This window comes from Cotesia glomerata, linkage group LG2 (assembly GCF_020080835.1).
Source record: "Cotesia glomerata isolate CgM1 linkage group LG2, MPM_Cglom_v2.3, whole genome shotgun sequence".
Classification (NCBI taxonomy): Eukaryota; Metazoa; Arthropoda; class Insecta; order Hymenoptera; family Braconidae; genus Cotesia; species Cotesia glomerata.
The window spans coordinates 2,718,045-2,738,412 of NC_058159.1; the positions used below are offsets into that span (position 1 = coordinate 2,718,045).

General features: G+C 27.0%; 1 protein-coding gene across 4 annotated transcripts; it reads right to left on the reverse strand.

The window, feature by feature from the left end:
- Positions 1–2,605: 2,605 nt before the first annotated feature.
- LOC123259186 (transcription factor MafB) lies at positions 2,606–12,141 on the reverse strand. Of its 4 annotated transcripts, none has more exons than XM_044719515.1 (4): positions 12,020–12,141; positions 5,191–5,722; positions 3,666–3,991; positions 2,606–3,413 (listed from the first exon to the last, which is right to left on the reverse strand). In XM_044719515.1, the coding sequence occupies exons 1-4, from the start codon at positions 12,029–12,031 to the stop codon at positions 3,066–3,068; spliced, it is 1,218 nt and encodes a 405-aa protein (XP_044575450.1). In that variant the 5' UTR covers positions 12,032–12,141; the 3' UTR covers positions 2,606–3,065. The 4 variants fall into 4 exon arrangements, with proteins under 4 accessions (XP_044575450.1, XP_044575448.1, XP_044575449.1 ...); XM_044719513.1 differs by lacking the exon at positions 12,020–12,141 and adding an exon at positions 7,913–8,265 and having other exon boundaries at positions 2,607–3,413; XM_044719514.1 differs by lacking the exon at positions 12,020–12,141 and adding an exon at positions 7,913–8,265 and having other exon boundaries at positions 2,609–3,413; positions 3,675–3,991.
- Between the last annotated feature and the right edge of the window lie 8,227 nt (positions 12,142–20,368).

Below are 20,368 nucleotides of genomic sequence, written 5' to 3' on the forward strand. Positions count from 1 at the left end.
ATCTTTAAAAATGTCAATAATTAAGAAATGACCTTGTATCTTGTGGTATTTACATGGCATTTATTGTATATTTCATATATATGGTATTTGTGAAGTATATAAATATATAAAATATATGAAAAATTGATGTGGGTACTCAAATGAAAGCTCTTGATGAGTCTAACATCGAGATGAGCTTATATCATTAAAAATATCAATAGTAAAAAAAAGTACAGTGCAATTTAAAAAAGTCATTATTTAATAAAGCAAAATTTTATTTATTTATAGTTCACAAGTCACGGCAGTCACATAGTGCTATTTATTAATATTTTAGGGATTTAAATAAAAGGAATATAATATAAAAATATTATTCAAAAACAAAATATTATTTCTTTTTTTTTTTTTATTATTATAGTAATAATCATCTTATATACAGATTAACAGGAAAAACATTTTTAACATAGCGCAATTTCTTACAATGAATTAACAGAAAAAAATTAATTAAAATTTTATTAAAAATAAATTTGGCCTTTATGTAATACTCATGATTTTTCAACAATACAAAACAAAAATTAATTCCGAAAACTAGTGCTGTAAAAATATATTTAAATTCGTATACTTCTGTCATTGAAATTACAAATTTTCTCTCTATTTAATCTGCATTAAAATACTTTATCATAATATTTTATTATATAAAATTAAACTGTAATAAACTGAGCTTTTCTATTTATTTATTATATAACTTATAAAATAAAATAAAAAATAAAATAAACACGGCCAAATTTCGCTTCATAAATTTTGGTAAGAATATAAATTCAATAATTTTACAAACAATTACTTACTCTAGTTGATATTTCGTTTACAATAACAATAAATAAACGGAAGACAGGCAAAATGGCTCATTAAAACTTTTATTCACAATATCATATTAAAAAAAATAAATTTTTGAGCTTTTAGAAAGCCGAATGTTAAAAATAGTCAGTGAATAATAACAAAAGATGTGAATCAAAAGACAAGTTTATATTTTTCGAGTATTTTGATAGAGATATTTGTCAAACGACGATCCAAGCAAAGTTCAAAGAAATATCGCTCAGCAAAAATTTTCCAAGCATTATGATGGTTTTTTATAATTATCTCGTGCTGAAAATAATTTTCCAATCAAATCAATGCTAAGAAAACTTAAAATTATTTCTCCAAAATAATCTGAAATTTTCAGAACACTGATTTGATAAGAATTTATTCTTAGCTCGGATGAACAATCTTCACAAAGCTTGGAAAATTTTTACTCAAAGTTACTTCTTTGAACTTTGCTGTGTTTGTCGTTTGATAAATTTTTCTTTCAAAATATTCGAAAAACATATTCTTGTCTTTTGAGTTACTTTTGTTAATTTCACGACTATTTTAAACTTTTCCACGGAAAAATAATACTTGAAAAAATTACAGTTTATAAGAAAAATTTTAAGTTAGGTATTTCAAAAAGAAAAAACGAATTTCGATAAAAAAAAATAAATTTTCACACAATCTTAAATAAACATTAAAAAATTTTCAAAACTAATTCTTAAAATTTTGCATTCAAAAAATATTTTTAGAGATTTTAAAAACTCAATTTTAAAACTGTAATTTTCCAATTTTTATTCTCCTACACTAATAAAAAAAATTAATTAAAAATTCTTGAATTTGAAAATTTACTAAAATCAAAAAGAATTTTTCACTGAAATAATTTTCCTGAATCAAAATAAATTCTTAAAAATCACATTCTTGGTTCAATATTTCTTGTTTTTTTTTTTTCCTTGTTCACGGAGAAAAGAAAAATAGAAAAATTACATTATATAATGTAACGTAACGCTCCGTGATAAAAACTAGAAAAATTACAGTTTTAAATTGTAATTATTACAGATTTTATAAGAATTACATTGTAGAATGTAATATTTATATTGAAAGCTCTGAAAATTAATCCTTAACGGCTACACCTCACCCAAGCTACATAACGGCCATATGGGGTAACTCATTAACGCTGAAAAACCGTCTAAAAACTGTTCATATAAGTCAAAATTCTGGAAAAATGCCGATTGTATTTATTTGAATGGTGTAAGACCTCTAATTCCACTTTTTTTAAGCCTACATTGAAAAAAAAAATTAACTTGATTTAAGAGAAAAATTTTTGAACCAAGAATGTGATTTTGAAGAGGGTAATTGTCTTGAATTAAGACAAAAAATTCTTCAATCAAGTAAAATTTCCTTAAATCAAGAATATTAAGTTCTTCAAAATTATGTACTTGATTTAAGAAAATTTTTTTTCTGTGTAGGGTAACTAGTCACTCCGTATGGCCGTTAAGGGTTAACATTCAAAGTTTGAATTTAGAAAAATGTTATTTCGAACTGTAATTTATCTTATTTTTAATACGACGGGCACTTTGGCTACCCAATTTTAAAACACAGTAACTGCAAAATTTTTATACCTGATTTTTTTAAGTATTGCTGCATTTTTTATAACTTTGAGACCTTAATTTCAAGTATTTTTTCTTAAAAATATGTATATTTAACTATTTTCTATTCATAAATCAAATATTTTATTAATTTGGCGCGTAAACTTTTTTTTTAATAAGAAAAATTTTAAAAAATCTTAAAATTGTCAGTTACTGTGTTTTAAAATCGAACAGCCGACTTATTACGATTTATAATATAATTTCTCAATTTTTCTTTTTTCCTTGATGGCTCTTTATCCTTAAAACTCAAACTTAATAGTCGAAATTTCCAAAAGAACCAAATTTTCGAAAAAACCATTTGCCGTTCTACCCTCCATTCACAATAATAATTACAATAATTCCATTACAAATAAAAAACCTAAGCATAAAAATAACCACATTAAATACATAACGCACCAATTAAATTTTCCTATCGCTAAAACCTTACAACATATTAATATGTATATAATGAAATGTAAAAAAAAAATATATCGATTGCACTTAATCCGCAAGGTTCTACCCCATCACTTTATAAACTTATCTATAAAATTAATAATTAATATTAATATAAATCAATTACCCTAAAAATTAAGTCCAGGCAGCCCCGCCGCGTCTCCGATGTCACAGATAAACTTCGGGGCTGGCGGGCCCCGGCTGATGGTGGTGTCCTGGTCCCTGGTGCTGGTGCTGCTGGTTAATCTGTCCGTTGGTCTGTGATTGGCTGTTCTGATGGTTCTGATGGCTCCCGTGGTTTTGGTTGCACCTCGCGCGGAGAATTTCGTACCTCTGCTTGTACATGTCGCGTTCTTGCGTCAATTGGGCGTTTTTAATCTTTATCTCCTGAAGTTCTATCTTGAGGTTCCCGTTAGTGGTCTCCAGGTCGTGACGCTGCTGAAGTCGCTTGCTTCGGCAGTTCTGCGCGTATCCGCGGTTTTTAAGGGTCCGTCGCTTCTGCTTCAATCGCACGATCTTTAAATACCCGAGATAATTTTTATTATTTTTAAATTCCAAATTTTTTATCGGGGAAGCGTTAATTTTTTTTTGTAAATTGACAATTTTTTTACAATAATAATCATTTATTATTATTATAATAAATTATAATTTATTCTATAATTTATTTATAATAATAATTTATCATTTATTATAATAAATTATTATTATTGAGAGAAAGAAAAATTTTTATGAAGCTGCGAAATAAATAAATAATTAAAAATGAGAGACCTTACTCACCTCCTCCCGAGGGCAGCCGTGAAGTCGCTTATTGAGCTCGCGGACGGACAAGGACATCAGGACTTCGTCGTTCATCAGGTCGTCCTGGGAGCTGCTGCTGTTGCAGTTCAGGTAGTGCCCGCTGGAACGGTGTACTGGACTCGGCCCGCCAGGTCCGCAAGAATTTGCAGAACAGACACTTAAAGGCCTTCCAGGCTGCATTGACATTGTGTGCATGCTGTCGTCCATTCCGTTTAGGATTCCGTTGCTTGGAGGCAAAATTCCGTTTCCTCCTCCTGATCCTGGGCCGTAGCAGTCTGACATTGTGATATATGGAGCTGGAAATTAATAGTTAAAATTGGAAAAATTAAGATTTATTTATTTTCTGATAAATTGATTTGTTTAGAAATTATTTTCTTACATAGTTTTTTATTTTTAATACATTTTTTTTTTTTTAAGAAAATTACACTGATTTTTTTTAAGGAATAAATTTTTACTCGAGTAAATTTAAAAAATTATTAATTTTAAATTTATTTTTACTGATTAGAAATAATTTTTTAATATCAATAATCTTTAAAGTGGCAAAATAAAAAAACAAACTATTTTTTTGGAGTATCCAATGAAAATATGTTAACTTATCCTACTTAAATTAAGAAGACATCTCCAAAAGTCGGTTGATAAGAAATTTTATCAGACAAGATTCTAAAGAAATTTTAAAAATCTAAAAAATTGAATTTATTCTACTCTTAATTCTTTTTTTTTCATTCTAGTATTTTTTAGATTGAAAATTATATTCCAAAAATTTTAATTTCTAGAATTTTTAGAGCCGCTATAAATTTTTTTTTTCCTTTTCAGGACACCGAATAAATATTTTTTAATAATTTTTTCAGAGTTATATAAACGTTTTTAGTTTATAAAATTTATAAAAAAAGTCAAAATTTTAAATAATTTAAATTGAAAGCTTAAAATATCTTAAGCGACGCCAAAAATTCTTTTGAGCTAATTTTTTAAACAAAAATAAAAATTAAAAATATATTTTTGGAACAATCTTTATAAATATCATAGAATTTTTTTTTTAATTTTGAGTAAAGGAAAAAAATTACAAGCATTAAGAAAAATTTTAATTATCAATTTAAACTTTTTAAAATATTAAGTAATTTTTTTGATCTTTTGTTTTATTAAAAGAAAAAATTTATAATTTGAATTATTAATATAAAATAATAATTTTTAATATAAAATTCTAATTTTAATTTTAAATATAAAATTATATTTTTAATTTTTAATATAAAATTCTAATTTTAATTTTTAATGCAAAATTCTAATTTGAATTTTTCATATAAAATTCTAATTTTAATTTTTAGTATAAATTCTAATTTTAATTTTTTATATAAAATTCTAATTTTAATTTTTAATATGAAATTCTAATGTTAATTTTAAGTGTAAAATTCTAATTTTAATTGTTAATATAAAATTCTAATTTTCAATTTTTAATGCTAAATTCTAATTTTAATTTTTAACATAAAATTAAAAATTATACCTGCATGCCTGATATGCCTGGGAAGATGCTGAAGCTCCTGAAAATGATGATGACTGGAAGACCAGCTCTCAGGAGGAGGTTCAGGAGTTTGTTCTTGGGGACAGTGAGGCCTCAAATCTAGAGGCTCTTGCCTGAGGGACTGAGTAAGCCATCCCATCCCGCCGTTCATCTGATGCATCTCAGCATCCTGAGGCATTTGATGTTGCTGCTGTTGGAGGTTCAAAAGGAACCCCGTTTTTTCGTTCCTCAGATCGCGATCATTTCCGCGGTGGTGGTGCTGCAGGGGAGGAGAAGCCGAAACTGGAGGAGTATCCGGCGGAGTTCCAGGGTGAGAGAGAGTTGTAAGATGCGTTGCTGCTCCTGGCGGAGCTTTCACCAGAACCCCGTGTTGAACTTGAATATGCGGCTGTCCGTACAGCGGATGCGGTTGCTCCAGCTCGTGAGCTGGGGGAGTTAGTGGTGCCAACGCGAGACCCGCGATCTGGCCCGCGATGCTACCGTTCACCATCATCGCCGGCGAGCTAAGTCGTACCTACAGTAGTAAAATTATAAAAAAAATTGTTTTTATTTTAAAGTTTATTAATTTTATTTAAAAAAAAACAATTGGTTTGTTCAAGCCACAGAGTTGCAAACTTTTTTTATTAAAAATGAATTAATTTTCAATTTAAGACGATAATTTTTTTTATAAATTAATAAAATTCAAGTTTTTAAAAGTTTTTATTTAAAAAAAAAAAATATTTCTTTTTTTTTCAATACTTTGCCGCAAATAAATTTTATTAACAATTAATTAGACATTAAATTGATAATTTAATTGATTTTTATCGACAATTTTATTATGATTATTTTATTTATGATAAAAAATTATTTAAGTGATAAATAAACTTTTAGTTTATTAATTGTTTAAATTTTATCGACAATTAATTTTTAATTTATGATTTTATTAAATTTAATCAATAATAAAACCTTTAATTAAAAAGTTAAGTGTCTTTTTTAAAAAATTTAATTTTAAATTGACAATATTTATTGTTTTTAACGAAAATTAAATCTATACTATTAAGAGAATAAGAAAAATTATGTGTCCAGGATATTCATATGATAAAATCGGTTTTTTTAGTGAAATTTAGTGTCATTGCAAACGTCTTGATTTGAATTTGTGTCTTTTCAAGGTTTTATAATATTCTCACCGATAGTCAATTTATTATGATAAGTATTTAGGCTGCACTCGAAAATGCTCTATCTCTAGATACATAATTAAGAAATTACCCTGTATCTTGTGAACTATTGACATTTTTAAAGATATAAGCTCACCCCGACGTTACACTTATCGAGATCTTTCATTTGAGTACCCACATCAATTTTTCATATATATATATATATATATATATATTTATTTATTTAATAAACAAACCCAACAGCCTAGGCCATTAACAGGGTTAATAGTACAGTAGTTAGTATACAAAGATAGTTTTTGATGTATGACAAGATGACTTATAACTAGCATAGTGATTTCACATATAAACTTTGAAATACTAAAATACTAAGTGAATGCTCTAGCGATAAGTTAGCTATTGCAATTCATTCACAATAATAATCAAAAAGAAAGAAAGAAAGAAAAAACAAAACAAAAAAAAAAAAAAAACAAAGTATAAAACAGAATAGCAATACTCCTTATAAAATAACAATACTCCTTATTACCAATACACAATTGCACATCATCAACTCCACTTAATTACTAATTTGCCAAGTAATGCTGTTATATATCCATGAGGACAATCAAACGGATCGAGTGAAGCTTCTAATTGACAAAAACGATTCACTGCACCAGAGATGCGATAGATCGGCGCTGCCTGAGATAAGTTAGATATCTTAGTTAGATAAGTTAGTTATATATATATATGTGTATATGAAAAATATATAAAAATTGATGTGGGTACTCAAATAAAAGCTTTTGATGAGTGTAACATCAGGATGAGCTTATATCTTTAGAAATGTAAATATTTAAAAAAGTACAAATGTAAATAATTAAGAAATGACCTTGTATCTTGTGAACTATTGACATTTTTAAAGATATAAACTCACTCCGATGTTATATTCTTCGAGACCTTTCATTTGAGTACCCACATCAATTTTTCATATATTTATATATATTTACATATATGTATATATGAAAAATATATAAAAATGCATGTGGGTAATCAAATGAAAGCTCTTAATGAGTGTAACATCGGAATGATCTTATATCTTTAAAAACGTCAATATTTAAGAAAATACAGAGCAATTTAATAAAAATCATTATTTAATAAAGCAAAATTTTATTTACAATTCACAAGTCACGGTAGTCACATAGTGACTGCAAGGTTGCTAGTTTTAATTAATGATTTTAGTAACTTTAATAAATAATAAAATCTTCATTTAAAAAATTATCGAACTTTTTCAAATAATTAAAATTCTTATGAACTCCAACAAAAATACTTTCTAATTAAAAATATAATTTCAAATCAATCAAAAATTTTCCAATTGAAAAAATGTAATTTTTGCGACTCTGTATAATTGACAATTGCTTAAAATTTACAATTAAATTAAAAAGTGTTAGTCCCAAGGTACGGAGGGGACAAGTATAAGCATAAGCATTAGCAAAGACAATAAACAAATAAACAAATGAACTAAAAACAAAATAAATGATAAGAAGAAGAAGAAGCGATTGTTGGTAAGCTGAGATCACCTCGTGCTTAACGTCGGCGGGATCGAGATGATCGAGGACAAATTCCTGGACGTATTCCCTTGCTAAGTGGTCCTCTGCTTCCATCTTGACCTCGTCGACCTCGAGAGTAACTTGTTCCGCGGCCGTTGTCTCTACCGCGGAGGCTGCAGTAGGGACATAAGGAACCGGCCTCGAGTGACCTTTTTTCTCCCTTTCGATTAACCCTAGTTCGCCACCGCGGCCGTCACTTTCTTCCGCGGCTGAAGAGTTTGTTATTTTTCTGCGAGACGTCTTGATTATTTTTATCACTTAACTTTTATTTTTTTTTTTTTTTTAATATTGCACTTCACTAATTGCAAGTTATTATTATTATTGCACTAAAATTTTATAAGTTAAACCAGGAACTAATTTTCATAAAATAATTTTAGTAATAAGTCTTTAATTTTTTTAATTAAAAAATTATTTAAAAGAAAAATTAATTTTTAATTTTAATATTTTAAATTTATACTAACAACTTTTTTTTTTTTTAAACAAACAATAATATTTTTCTTACAAATAGTTTAAAAATAGTCAAATTTTTTTTAAAAAATAAATACCAATAATATTAATAATATTTGTATTACAAAAAAAAAATTTTTTTAATTTTTCACAGTTCAAGTTTTTGTTAAAAAAAATATTTATAGTAATTTTCTTAAAAAAAATTATTTTCCACAGTTCAAATAATTAAAAAATAGTCAATTTTTTTTTCAAAATAAAAACCAATAATATTGATAATATTTTTATTAAAAAAAAAATTTTCTCTAATTTTTCACAGTTTAAATTTTTATTAAAAAAAAATATTTATAGTAATTTTCTTTAAAAAAAAATTATTTTCACATTCAAAATAAATCACAAAAATTAAAAATCGCACCCTTTAAAATCCATTGCACATTCACTGTTTAAAAAAACAATTAATAAACCAAATTAGTGAATAAATAAACTGTGACATAATATAAAAATCACAAAAATCGTAAAGACGCGTAGTGTAAAAAAAGGTCAGTCAGACACGGCGGATCCTCAGAGATCTGTCCGATTAGCTGGCGGTCACTAAGAGTGGATTCGCACCTCCTCGAGCGGGTATTTTCCCATTCGTACATACGTCCCACCGTACAACAACATATTTATCAACACTGGTAGCTTATATATGTTGTAAATCTGATGGGTGAAAAGAGTGCGGGTTTTACTTAAGTAGTAGAGCCGAGGACGGAGAAGACCAAGGTAGCGAAGAGAAGGTACAAGGTAGAGAAGAGAAGAGAAGAGAAGAGGGTGGATTTAAGCACCCGGTTATTACAAGTATGAGTATGTAGGTAGGTATGTAATGTGAGTGTGAGTGTGAGTGTGAGAATGCAGTGGGAGGGTTGTTGGAAGCTGGCGAGCTAGCACGAACCTGAGGAATGGAAATTCGGCACCGGTGCGCGGCCCACGACACAGAAGATACGCCAACCGAATGGGGACCTGGTCAGACGCAGCCTCGACGAGAGTCTTGGTCGGCCATGACGTCACTAGTAGGTGGAGCCCCGGATAGTCAGACCTTCCCAGGCGGAGGATTGGCTGATAGTGTTATCGCTTCTCATTGGCGCTGCTCCCTCTGCTGGAACTGGAACTGGAACTGGAAGCGCGAGCACTTTAAACTCTGTCACTCAAGGCCTCGTATTATATCTAGCAGCTCGGCAAGGGGTGAAGCGAGAACCCGAGTCTTAGATTGTGAGTATCAATGCATACCCTGCTTTAATGTACCCAAGACTACTTTCTGAGGTGTCTATTAATTTATACCGAGATTATTCACATTTTTCATCATTCTACCCCAGGTTTTTATTATGCCGACAAAATTTACATTATCTTAAAATAATCCTTTTTAAATTGTTAATTGTCTTGTCGGGGATTTTTTTCCAGGGGCTTTGGTGTTACTTTTGGAAGGGAAATTTATAAGTTTAATTGGAGTAATTTTTTTTTTTTAAAGTTTAATTAATGATGAAATAAAATTTAAAAATTGAATAATTTGGGACAAAAAAAAATATTTTTTTGTACAAAAGAAAAAGTTTTGAGTAGACGAAATTTTTATTATTTGAATAAATAGAATCGTCAATTTTTTTTACTAGTGTTTGAAAGAATTATGATTGTTAGAAAAGAATAAAGCTCGATTTTAATAAAATTAATTACACAAGAGTTTGACTTGTAATTTATGAATTTTTTTTTTAATAAGAAAGATTGAAAACTTTTGGAATAATAATAAATAAGATCTATAAAAAAATTAATTTTGACATTTTTTATAGTGTGAAATTTGTAAAAGAAATTATAGAATATCATTACAGTAATTAGATAGTCAATTAATAATTTTTCAAAAATTTACGGTTTAATGATAGTAAAATTAATAAATATTCGATAATTTTGCTAATTTGGATAATTTTTAAGTATGAAACCTTATTATATGGTTAATAATAAACTTTATCTTACAAATTATCCCACGATTAAAAAAAAATTAATTTTTCAATGAAGAAAATATTTCTTAAAAATAAAATTTATCCAGTAGGTAGAATGAAAAATGATGAATTATAATTATTTTAAATATTAAACTAGCGACCTTGCAGTCACTATGTGGCTGCCGAGACTTGTGAAGTATAGTCTTATATCTATAAGAACTTATATATAAATAAATAAAATTTCGCTTTATTAAATAATGACTTTTGTTAAATTACATTGTACTTTTTTAACTATTGATGTTTTTAAAGATATAAGCTCATCCTGATGTTACACTCATCAAGAGCTTTCATTTGAGTACCCACATGCATTTTTATATATTTTTCATATATATATATATATATATATTAGTATATTACACATCTAAGGCAGTAAAATAAGAAATGTCTCAGATCACATGTAATTGTTGTCCGAGGCAAAGTCGAGGTCAATAAACATGTGATCTGAGGCTTTCTTATTTACTGCCCGTGGTGTGTATACTATTTTTCTCTTCGACGGAGGCGGAAAGCGGCATTTTCGTTTACCGCAGCGGGAGGAAAATTGACGCTTTCCGCCCGGAGGTGAGAAAATATATATATATATATATATATATAAAATATATGTAAATATATGAAAAATTGATGTGGGTACTTAAATGAAAGGTCTTGAGAAGTGTAACATCGGAATGAGCTTATATCTTTAAAAATGTCAATAGTTGACAAGATACAAGGTCATTTATTAATTGTTGATATTTTTAAAGATATAAGCTCATCCTGATGTTACACTCATCAAAAGCTTTTAATTGAGTACCCACATGCATTTTTGATATATTATTAATGTATACATTATACATATGTATAATATTTATAAATATATTAAAAATTGATGTGGGTACTTAAATGAAAGGTCTTAAAGAGTGTAACGTCGGGGTGAGCTTATATCTTTGAAAATGTCAATAGTTGACAAGATACAAGGTCATTTCTTAATTGTTGATATATTTTAAGATATAAGCTCATCCTGATGTTACACTCATCGAGACCTTACATCTGAGTACCTACATGGCATTTTTATTTATTTTATATATATGGTATTTGTGATATATATAAATATATAAAATATATGAAAAATTGATGTGGGTACTTAAATGAAAGGTCTTGATGAGTGTAACATCGAGATGAGCTTATATCTTTAAAAATGTCAAGAGTTCACGAGATACAAGGTAATTTCTTAATTATGTATCTAGAAATATAGAATTTTCGAATGCAGCCTAAAGACATCATAATAAATTAACTATTGGTGAAAATGATATGAAACCTTAAAAAGACACAACTCCAGGTCAAGACCTTTCTAATGATACCAAATTAAACCATAAAAACCCATTTTATCATATAAATACACTTACCATAAAATTTTTTTCATTCTCTTAATAATATAGATAAATAACAGTGATGATAAATACAGACATTTCATAAAATTAAAAACTTAAATGATTTTTTTTATATTAATTTTATAAATAAATGAATTTAATTCCTAAATAATGAATGAATTAAGATTGTTGTTAAGAAAAATCAAAGCGTCGCTCAATTATAAATGAATAAAACCAAAAATTTCCCAAAAATAAAATAAAATTACCTTAAAAAACATAAACAAAACCGTAACAAATATCAAAGCGTACAATTTCTTAGATTATATATTCATATTCATATTTATATTTATACATGTGTGTATCATATGAAATATAAAATAAATAATATATAATGTGTGAGAAGAATGATACGATAGTGAACACTGAGTGTAAGCTGAGGCGGTGCTCTCCTATAGACTCAGTAGTCTATGAGCTGGGAGGTATGCGACGGGGAGTCTGCAGAGGAAAGAGGAAGGAGGAGGAGGAGGAGGAGGAGGAGGAGGGAGGAGGAAAGAGGAAAGAGGGAGAGTGCTGGCTCAGCAGCTTTGCCCGTACCCGGCACCCCGTCAGCTTCAGCTTCAACTGGTAGCCTGCACATCGATACCAAACCTCTACTCTACTCTATCCAATGATACCTAGCTCTTACACCGCGCACCACACACCACACGGCACACCGCTAACAAATCTTTCCATTCATATTGCACAATCATCTTCAAATTATATTCCCTAAATATTTCATCAGTTTTTTTTTATTATTTCTTCTTTCTACTTGTTACTCTTTCATTATTTTTATTTTTATTTTTATTTTTATTTTTATAGCTTCGAAAGATCTAAGTAGACTCAGTACTGATATTGATATTCGTTGGATAATCTGGCATTATTTTCCTTCGGTTTAATTCGCCGTAGAATATAATATAATACACTGATTCAAAAATTTATTAACTATTAATAAATTTATTTGCTTGGAAATAATTTTTTTATTCAGTAAAAATAAATAAATAATTTTTTTTTGCTCTTAATATTTAATAAATAATTGGTAAAAATGAATTAATAAATCAATAAAATAATAAATAGTTTTTAATTAATATTTAATCACAAAATTTTTTTAAATAATTATTTATTATTAATAATAAATATTTATTTAAAATTAATTACTTATTGATAAATATTTGTTAACTGTTAATAAATTAATAAAATAATAAATAATTTTTAATTGATACTTAATCACAAAATTTTTTAAAATAATTATTTATTATTAATTAATAAATATTTATTTAAAAATAATTAATTATTATTAAATATTTTTTAACTGTTAATAAATTTTTTTATTTAAAAAAAAAATTTAATTTTTTTTATTTTAGAAAAATTTAATTTTTTTATTAAATATAATTAAATATTTTTTAAAATGAAAGTATACTTATTAACAGTTAACAAATATTTATTAGCAGTGAATAAATGCTTTCTAATAAATGACTTTTTAATCATCGATAAATATATTTGTTAATTTATTTCATGTTGAAAAATAATTTATTAAAAATTTATAAAGCTTATTAAATTAAATATTGATAAATTTTTCTAATAATGCAGTTTTTTAAAAATTTATTTATACTAAAAAGAGTTTATAATTGGAGATGAAGATCTAGAATCTGAAGAATAAAATAAAAACGCATCTTTCTCATTTCGTATGGTTGATATTGACATCGTACGACTTGGTAAAATCTGAGATGACAATACCGCGGATGAATGACAAATGACCGAATATAGTAGAGGATATATATAATGCTGTACTTAGAAGAGAGAAATACGTGGTGTATAGACTCTGACACACTGGGGATTCATTCCATTTGTCTCGCTGCAAGTACTTGATCTGTTTGCTATCCGCGCTCAATTATTAACGGATAATCGTTTTTTTTTTGTATTCTGCTGCTCTGGAGACAATATAGAATCCATGGATGTCATTTCTGACTGCTTTACTTGGGGAATTAATTTTTTTGTCATTTACCGCGTTTAATTATTTTAATTTATAGATTTTTTTTAAAATTATTATTACTCCTTTTTTTACAAGTCCTAATTTTTTACAAAAAATAAATAACCTCTTAATAACAGTACAAAGTATTTTTTTCAATTATGTAAAACTTTTTATTTTTTAATTTATTAAAAAATTTACTGAATTTAATTTTTCTGATGTAAAATTCGGAAATTTATGAAAATTAAATATTCATTACTTGAATGATTATTTTTAAATTCAAATAAAATTAAAAAAGTTTATAATATCATTTACAGTAATGAGATAGACAATTAATAATTTTTCAAAAAAATACTAAGTTATTTTACTGTTTCATGATATTAAAATTAACACACATTTCTCAAATTTTTTATTTCTTTTGCATAAAATATTGAGAAATTATCATTAAAATTTTGAAATTTTTTTTTTAATTATTTCTATTTAATAAAAAATTGTAAAAATAAATTTTTCAATTAGTTTTAAAGCTTTAAATGTTAACAAAAATTTTGTCCGCTAAAAATTGTTAATAGAATTCGTCCACACAAAATTACCGATTAAAAACAAACAATTTAAAAAATGGATGGAATTTTTTAAAAATGTTTTCTAATTTATTTTTAAATAAAAAAATACGAAATTGTCTTCTGACCTCACTACAATTTTTTTATTGAATAATCTATATTATTATATAAAATAGGTTTTTATGGTTAAATTTAGTATCGTTGGAAAAGTCTTGACCTGGAGTTGTGCCTTTTCAAAGTTTCATATCATTCTCACCAATGGTCAATTTATGATAATAAGTATTTATTATTAGGCTACATTCGAAAATGCTTTATCTCTAGATACATAATTAAGAAATGACCCCGTATCTCGTGAACTATGGACATTTTTAAAAATATAAGCTCATCCCGATGTTACACTCATCAAGACCTTTCATTTCAGTACCCACATCAATTTTTCATATATTTATATATATTATATATATGTATATATGAAAAATATATTAAAAATGCATGTGGGTACTCAAATGAAAGCTATTGATGAGTGTAACATCGGGATGAGCTTATATCTTAAAAAATGTAAATATTTAAAAAAGTACAGTGCAATTTAACAAAAGTCATTATAACTTGTGAACTATTGACATTTTTAAAGATATAAGCTCATCCCGATGTTACACTCACCGAGACCTTTCATTTGAGTACCCACATCAATTTTTCATATATTTATATATATTATATATATGTATATATGAAAAATATATCAAAAATGCATGTGGGTACTCAAATGAAAGCTATTGATGAGTGTAACATCGGGATGAGCTTATATCTTTAAAAATGTAAATATTTAAAAATGTACAGTGCAATTTAACAAAAGTCATTATAACTTGTGAACTATTGACATTTTTAAAGATATAAGCACATCCCGATGTTACAATCACCGAGACCTTTCATTTGAGTACCCACATCAATTTTTCATATATTTATATATATTATATATATATGTATATATGAAAAATATATCAAAAATGCATGTGGGTACTCAAATGAAAGCTCTTGATGAATGTAACATCGGGATGAGCTTATATCTTTAAAATATATATTATATATATGTATATATGAAAAATATATCAAAAATGCATGTGGGTACTCAAATGAAAGCTCTTGATGAGTGTAACATCAGGATGAGCTTATATCTTTAAAAACGTCAATATTTAAAAAAGTACAGTACAATTTAACAAAAGTCATTATTCAATAACGGAAAATTTTATTTATCTATAGTTCACGAGTCACGGCAGTCACACAGTGACTGCAAGGTTGCTAGTTAAAATAATTAATATTAAATATTAAATAAAAAAAATTTTTTAGGGCTGACTATAAGCGAATGTTCTACTGAGTAATGTATATCTAGCTGATAGTAAGTAGTAAAATAAAAGTAAAGATAGAAGTAACAAAGCCTAGACGTCTGCAAACATGTTATGACTTAGATTTGGTTTTATTATTATTTTTATTATTTTTTTAACATTTTATCAGAATGTTTGGTAACGAGTTGAAACTTTATACGGATCGTTGATATGAGGCTACATTGTATAGACTTATATAAAATACATTAAAGGACTACCTACATACGTACCATTATTATTAATGACATATTATTTAGAGGTATACTATACATTCATACATGCATACATTGTAATGGTGTTTTGTACATACCAGTGACTTTCTCACTTTTCGCTTAATCGGCGCCAGGGCCGGATGTGACGCAATCGCGAGTGAGTTCTCGCGCGTGGAGATTGGACGGTAGATGCGATGTGATCCGACACCCGTGTTTTATTCAGACGATATAATTTAATGCGGTATAATATTCGCTCTCTTTAGAAACAAAAAAAAATCTTTTTTTTTGCTTTAGTTTATTTTATTGTAGTTATATTATGTATCGAGACTACAATGTATAAAAACTCCGGCCCAGATCGGATGCCTCTACTGATTATTCCATCATAATATTTGTCCACGTGCAATTAATTTAACTGTTAATGGCTTGTTGTTTTCATTACACGAAAAAATAATTATGCTGCTGATATTATATACGATTGCGATTGAATAAATCGGGAGAGTTAATAGAGATATAAAATATATAAAGCGAAAGACATTTAGTGCTTTTCCGGATTCAACGGAAGTTAAGTCAGATTTGTCATACCCGAGACTTATTTATCACATTTATATTGTTTCATAATTTTTGTCGTAAAAAAAACTCTGATTTCTTTTTTTTTAATAAGAATTTTTTTTTTCACTTATGAGAAGCTTTTTTTTTATCCTTGAAAATTACAAAAAAGTATATCATTTTTTTATTGTTCACTTTTTCAATATTAATTAAATTATCTAGATTATTAAAAGAGAATAAGCAAAATTTTCTGATCAATGTATTTATATGATAAAATGGGTTTTTATGGTTAAATTTGGTATTCTTGGAAAAGTCTTGATTTATGATGATAAGTATTTTGGCTGCATTCTAAAATGCTCTATCTCTAGATACATACACAGAAAAAGAAATGTTCTTGAATCAAGTATATAATTTTGAAGAACTTAATATTCTTGATTTGAGTAGAAAAATTCTTGATTTAAGGAAATTTTTCTTGATTTAAGGAAATTTTTTTTATTCAAAAATTTTTTGTCTTGATTCAAGACAATTATATTCTTGGTTCAAAAATTTTTCTCTTGAATCAAGTTAATTTTTTTTTCAGTGTAATTAAGAAATGACCTTATATCTCGTGAACTATTGACATTTTTAAAGATATAAGCTCATCCCGATGTTACAGTCATCAAAACCTTTCATTTGAGTACCCACATCAATTTTTCATATATTTTATATATTTATATATTTGGCAAATACCATATATATATAAAATATATAAAAAATCCCATGTGGGTACTCAAATGAAAGGTCTTGAAGAGTGTAACATCGGGATGAGCTTATATCTTTAAAAATGTCAATAATTAAGAAATGACCTAGTATCTTGTGAACTATTGACATTTTTAAGGATATAAGCTCATCCTGATGTTACACTCATCAAGACCTTTCATTTGAGTACCCATATCAATTTTTCATATATTTATGTATATTATATTTATATATATTATTTACATATATATATGTATAAATGAAAAATATATAAAAATGCATGTGGGTACTCAAATGAAAGCTCCTGATGAGTGTAACATCGGGATGAGCTTATATCTTTAAAAACGTCAATAGTTAAAAAAGTACAGTGCAATTTAACAAAATTCATTATTTAATAAAGCAAAATTTTATTTATTTATAGTTCACAAGTCTCGGCAATCACATAGTGACTGCAAGGTTGCTAGTTTAATATTAAAAGAATAATTTAATAAAAAGCCAAAAAATTTTTACAATTATATTAAAAAAATATTTAGTTATATTTAATAAATTAACAAATTGTCTACAAATTTATGAATTTATTAGTTAATTATTTTTAATAGTGAAAAAAATCTATAGAAAAATTGAAATTTAAAAAAGAAAAGATGAATTTTTAACCAAAATTTATTAGAATAAAATTACCGTGCCGATACTTATTATTTTTTAAAGCTGACAATAAATTTATAAAAAAATTTTTAATTCTTTAAAATCACAATTAGTTATAATAAGTAAAAATACAAAAGACGACTTAAATTAAAATTTTTCTATAATTTTTTATTGCAAATTCATTTTAAACTTACAATTGATTAAAAATAAATATCTTATTCCAAAAGTACTTCAAAAATTAAAGCTTAAATTTTTTCTTAAGTTCTTAATTTACTAAGCAAAAATTCTTACTAAATTTAGCATTTTACAATCATTAAAAAAAATTTTTTTAATTCATGCGCTTATAAAGGAACAGCCACTCATTTTTATTTAAATAAAAAATGTTTCCATTACTAAAATTTATAAAATCTTTTCATCAGTGTACAATAAACACAACAAAATCTAAGAATATTTTAATTACAATAAACTCTGACATAAATTTAATTATAAATATCTATAAAACTAGACACAAAACAAGTGTAGAAATTAATTGTAACGCGCATATTCTTATCACTTATTTGCAATTTATCAATATTTAAAAGATTGTTGCAAATAACTGAGCGATAAGCAACAAAGTAGCTCGTTCATCCTCTGTATAACTGATCTTTAATCTAACATTATGTAAAAAATCAAGAAATGAAAGATAAATATGAACTGTCATTTGAACTGCGCGAGAAAAAGTAGCGATAACTGATGATCAAGTTCTTAATAAGCACAATTACGTAAGCGGTAATTATTATCAGCATTATTTTATAAAATAAACAGTAACATTGCAAATATTAAGTTGAAGATAGTATCAGCGATGCGCAATGATTAAATAAATGAACATAAACATTAAACATGATTAATTAGCTCGGATAAATGAGGAGTTGGCTTTTCGGTGTGGCGAGGACCAAAGGTCAATATTACTCCAGCTACTTCAGTATGATGTTACGGTGTGGGGTAACTAGATTGTAAGCGGTTACTCAAATAATCCTCAGCGATGCGGAAAAAATTATCTGTAGAACGTAGATCCGAGTGTTTAATTTTCTCTGATCGCATCACTGGCTTAACCCTTTCGCGAAAGGGTACACTGCAGATATAGACATTTAGGAGCAGCTAGCAGATATCGCACGTGCTCGAGTTTGAGTACGAGACTCAATTGTCTAATTGGCAAATAAATCCACGGTTGTTTTCGAGCGCCTCTCCAGAGACGAGAGACGAGAACCGATAGACGAGAGTGAGAACCCCGATCATACTCCAATCACCCGTCGATCAATAGATGCCTGCGGTTCTTTATTTATGCATCGCTGGGTATTTACTTTCATTTTTGTGTTTCATGCCTTTCGACACCACGGGTGACGACCCTGTCAACCCTTTCATTTAATATCATTTGTTTTTTAACTGGCTTTTAAATGCTATTATTCCAGTCGTTCCACATTACTCGACTATTCAGGTTTACAATTGACGTTTTTATTTCAATTGCATCGATAAATTTTTTTTTATTTAATATTAATTCTCTTGAAAAACAATTATTTATGATTTAATCCTGCATCGAATTTTTTTTTAATTGAATATTAATTATTTCTTTGGAAAAAAATTATAAATTAATTTACTGTAATTTTTTAGTAGACATTTTTATTTTAATTGCATCGAAAAAAAATTTTTTTTATCTTAATTATTAAGAGAATAAGAAAAATTTTGTTTCCAAGATAGTCATATGGTAAAATCGGTTTTTTTAGTGAAATTTAGTGCCATTGTAAAGGTCTTGATTTGAATTTGTGCCTTTCAAGGTTTCATTTCATTCTCATCGATAGTCAATTTATTATGATAAGTATTTAGGCTGCATTCGAAAATGCTCTATCTCTGGAAAGATAGTTAAGAAATTACCTTGTATCTCGTGAACTATTACAATTTTTAAAGATATAAGCTCATCCCGATGTTACACTCATCGAGACCTTTCATTTGAGTACCCACATCAATTTTTCATATATTTTATATATTTATATACTTCACAAATACCATAAATATGAAATATACAAAAAATGCTATGTGAGTACTCAAATGAAAGGTCTCGATGAGGGTAATATCGAGATGAGCTTATATCTTTAAAAATGTCATTAGTTAACAAGATACAATGTCATTTCTTAATTATTGATATTTTCAAAGATATAAGCTCATCACGATGTTACACTCATCGAGACCTTTCATTTGAGTACCCACATTGCATTTTTTATTTATTTTATATATATGGTATTTATGAAATATATAAAATATATGAAAAATTGATGTGGGTATTCAAATGAAAGGTCTCAATGAGTGTAACATCGGGATGAGCTTACATCTTCAAAAATGTCAATAATTAAGAACTGACTTGGCTATCTTGTCAACTATTGACATTTTTAAAGATATAAGCTCACCCTGACATTACACTCATCGAGACCTTTCATTTGAGTACCCACATCAATTTTTCATATATATATATATATATATATATATATATATATATATATGAAAA

Bases quoted from the DNA above. Each gene is read 5' to 3' on its own strand.
- LOC123259186 (XM_044719513.1), bottom strand. From the start codon at position 7,996: ATGGAAGCAGAGGACCACTTAGCAAGGGAATACGTCCAGGAATTTGTC. The intron at 5,723-7,912 runs GTGATCTCAGCT...TTACTACTGTAG, and splicing joins CCGCCGACGTTAAGCACGAG to GTACGACTTAGCTCGCCGGC. The intron at 3,992-5,190 runs GTATAATTTTTA...ATTAATTTCCAG, and splicing joins CAGGCATATCAGGCATGCAG to CTCCATATATCACAATGTCA.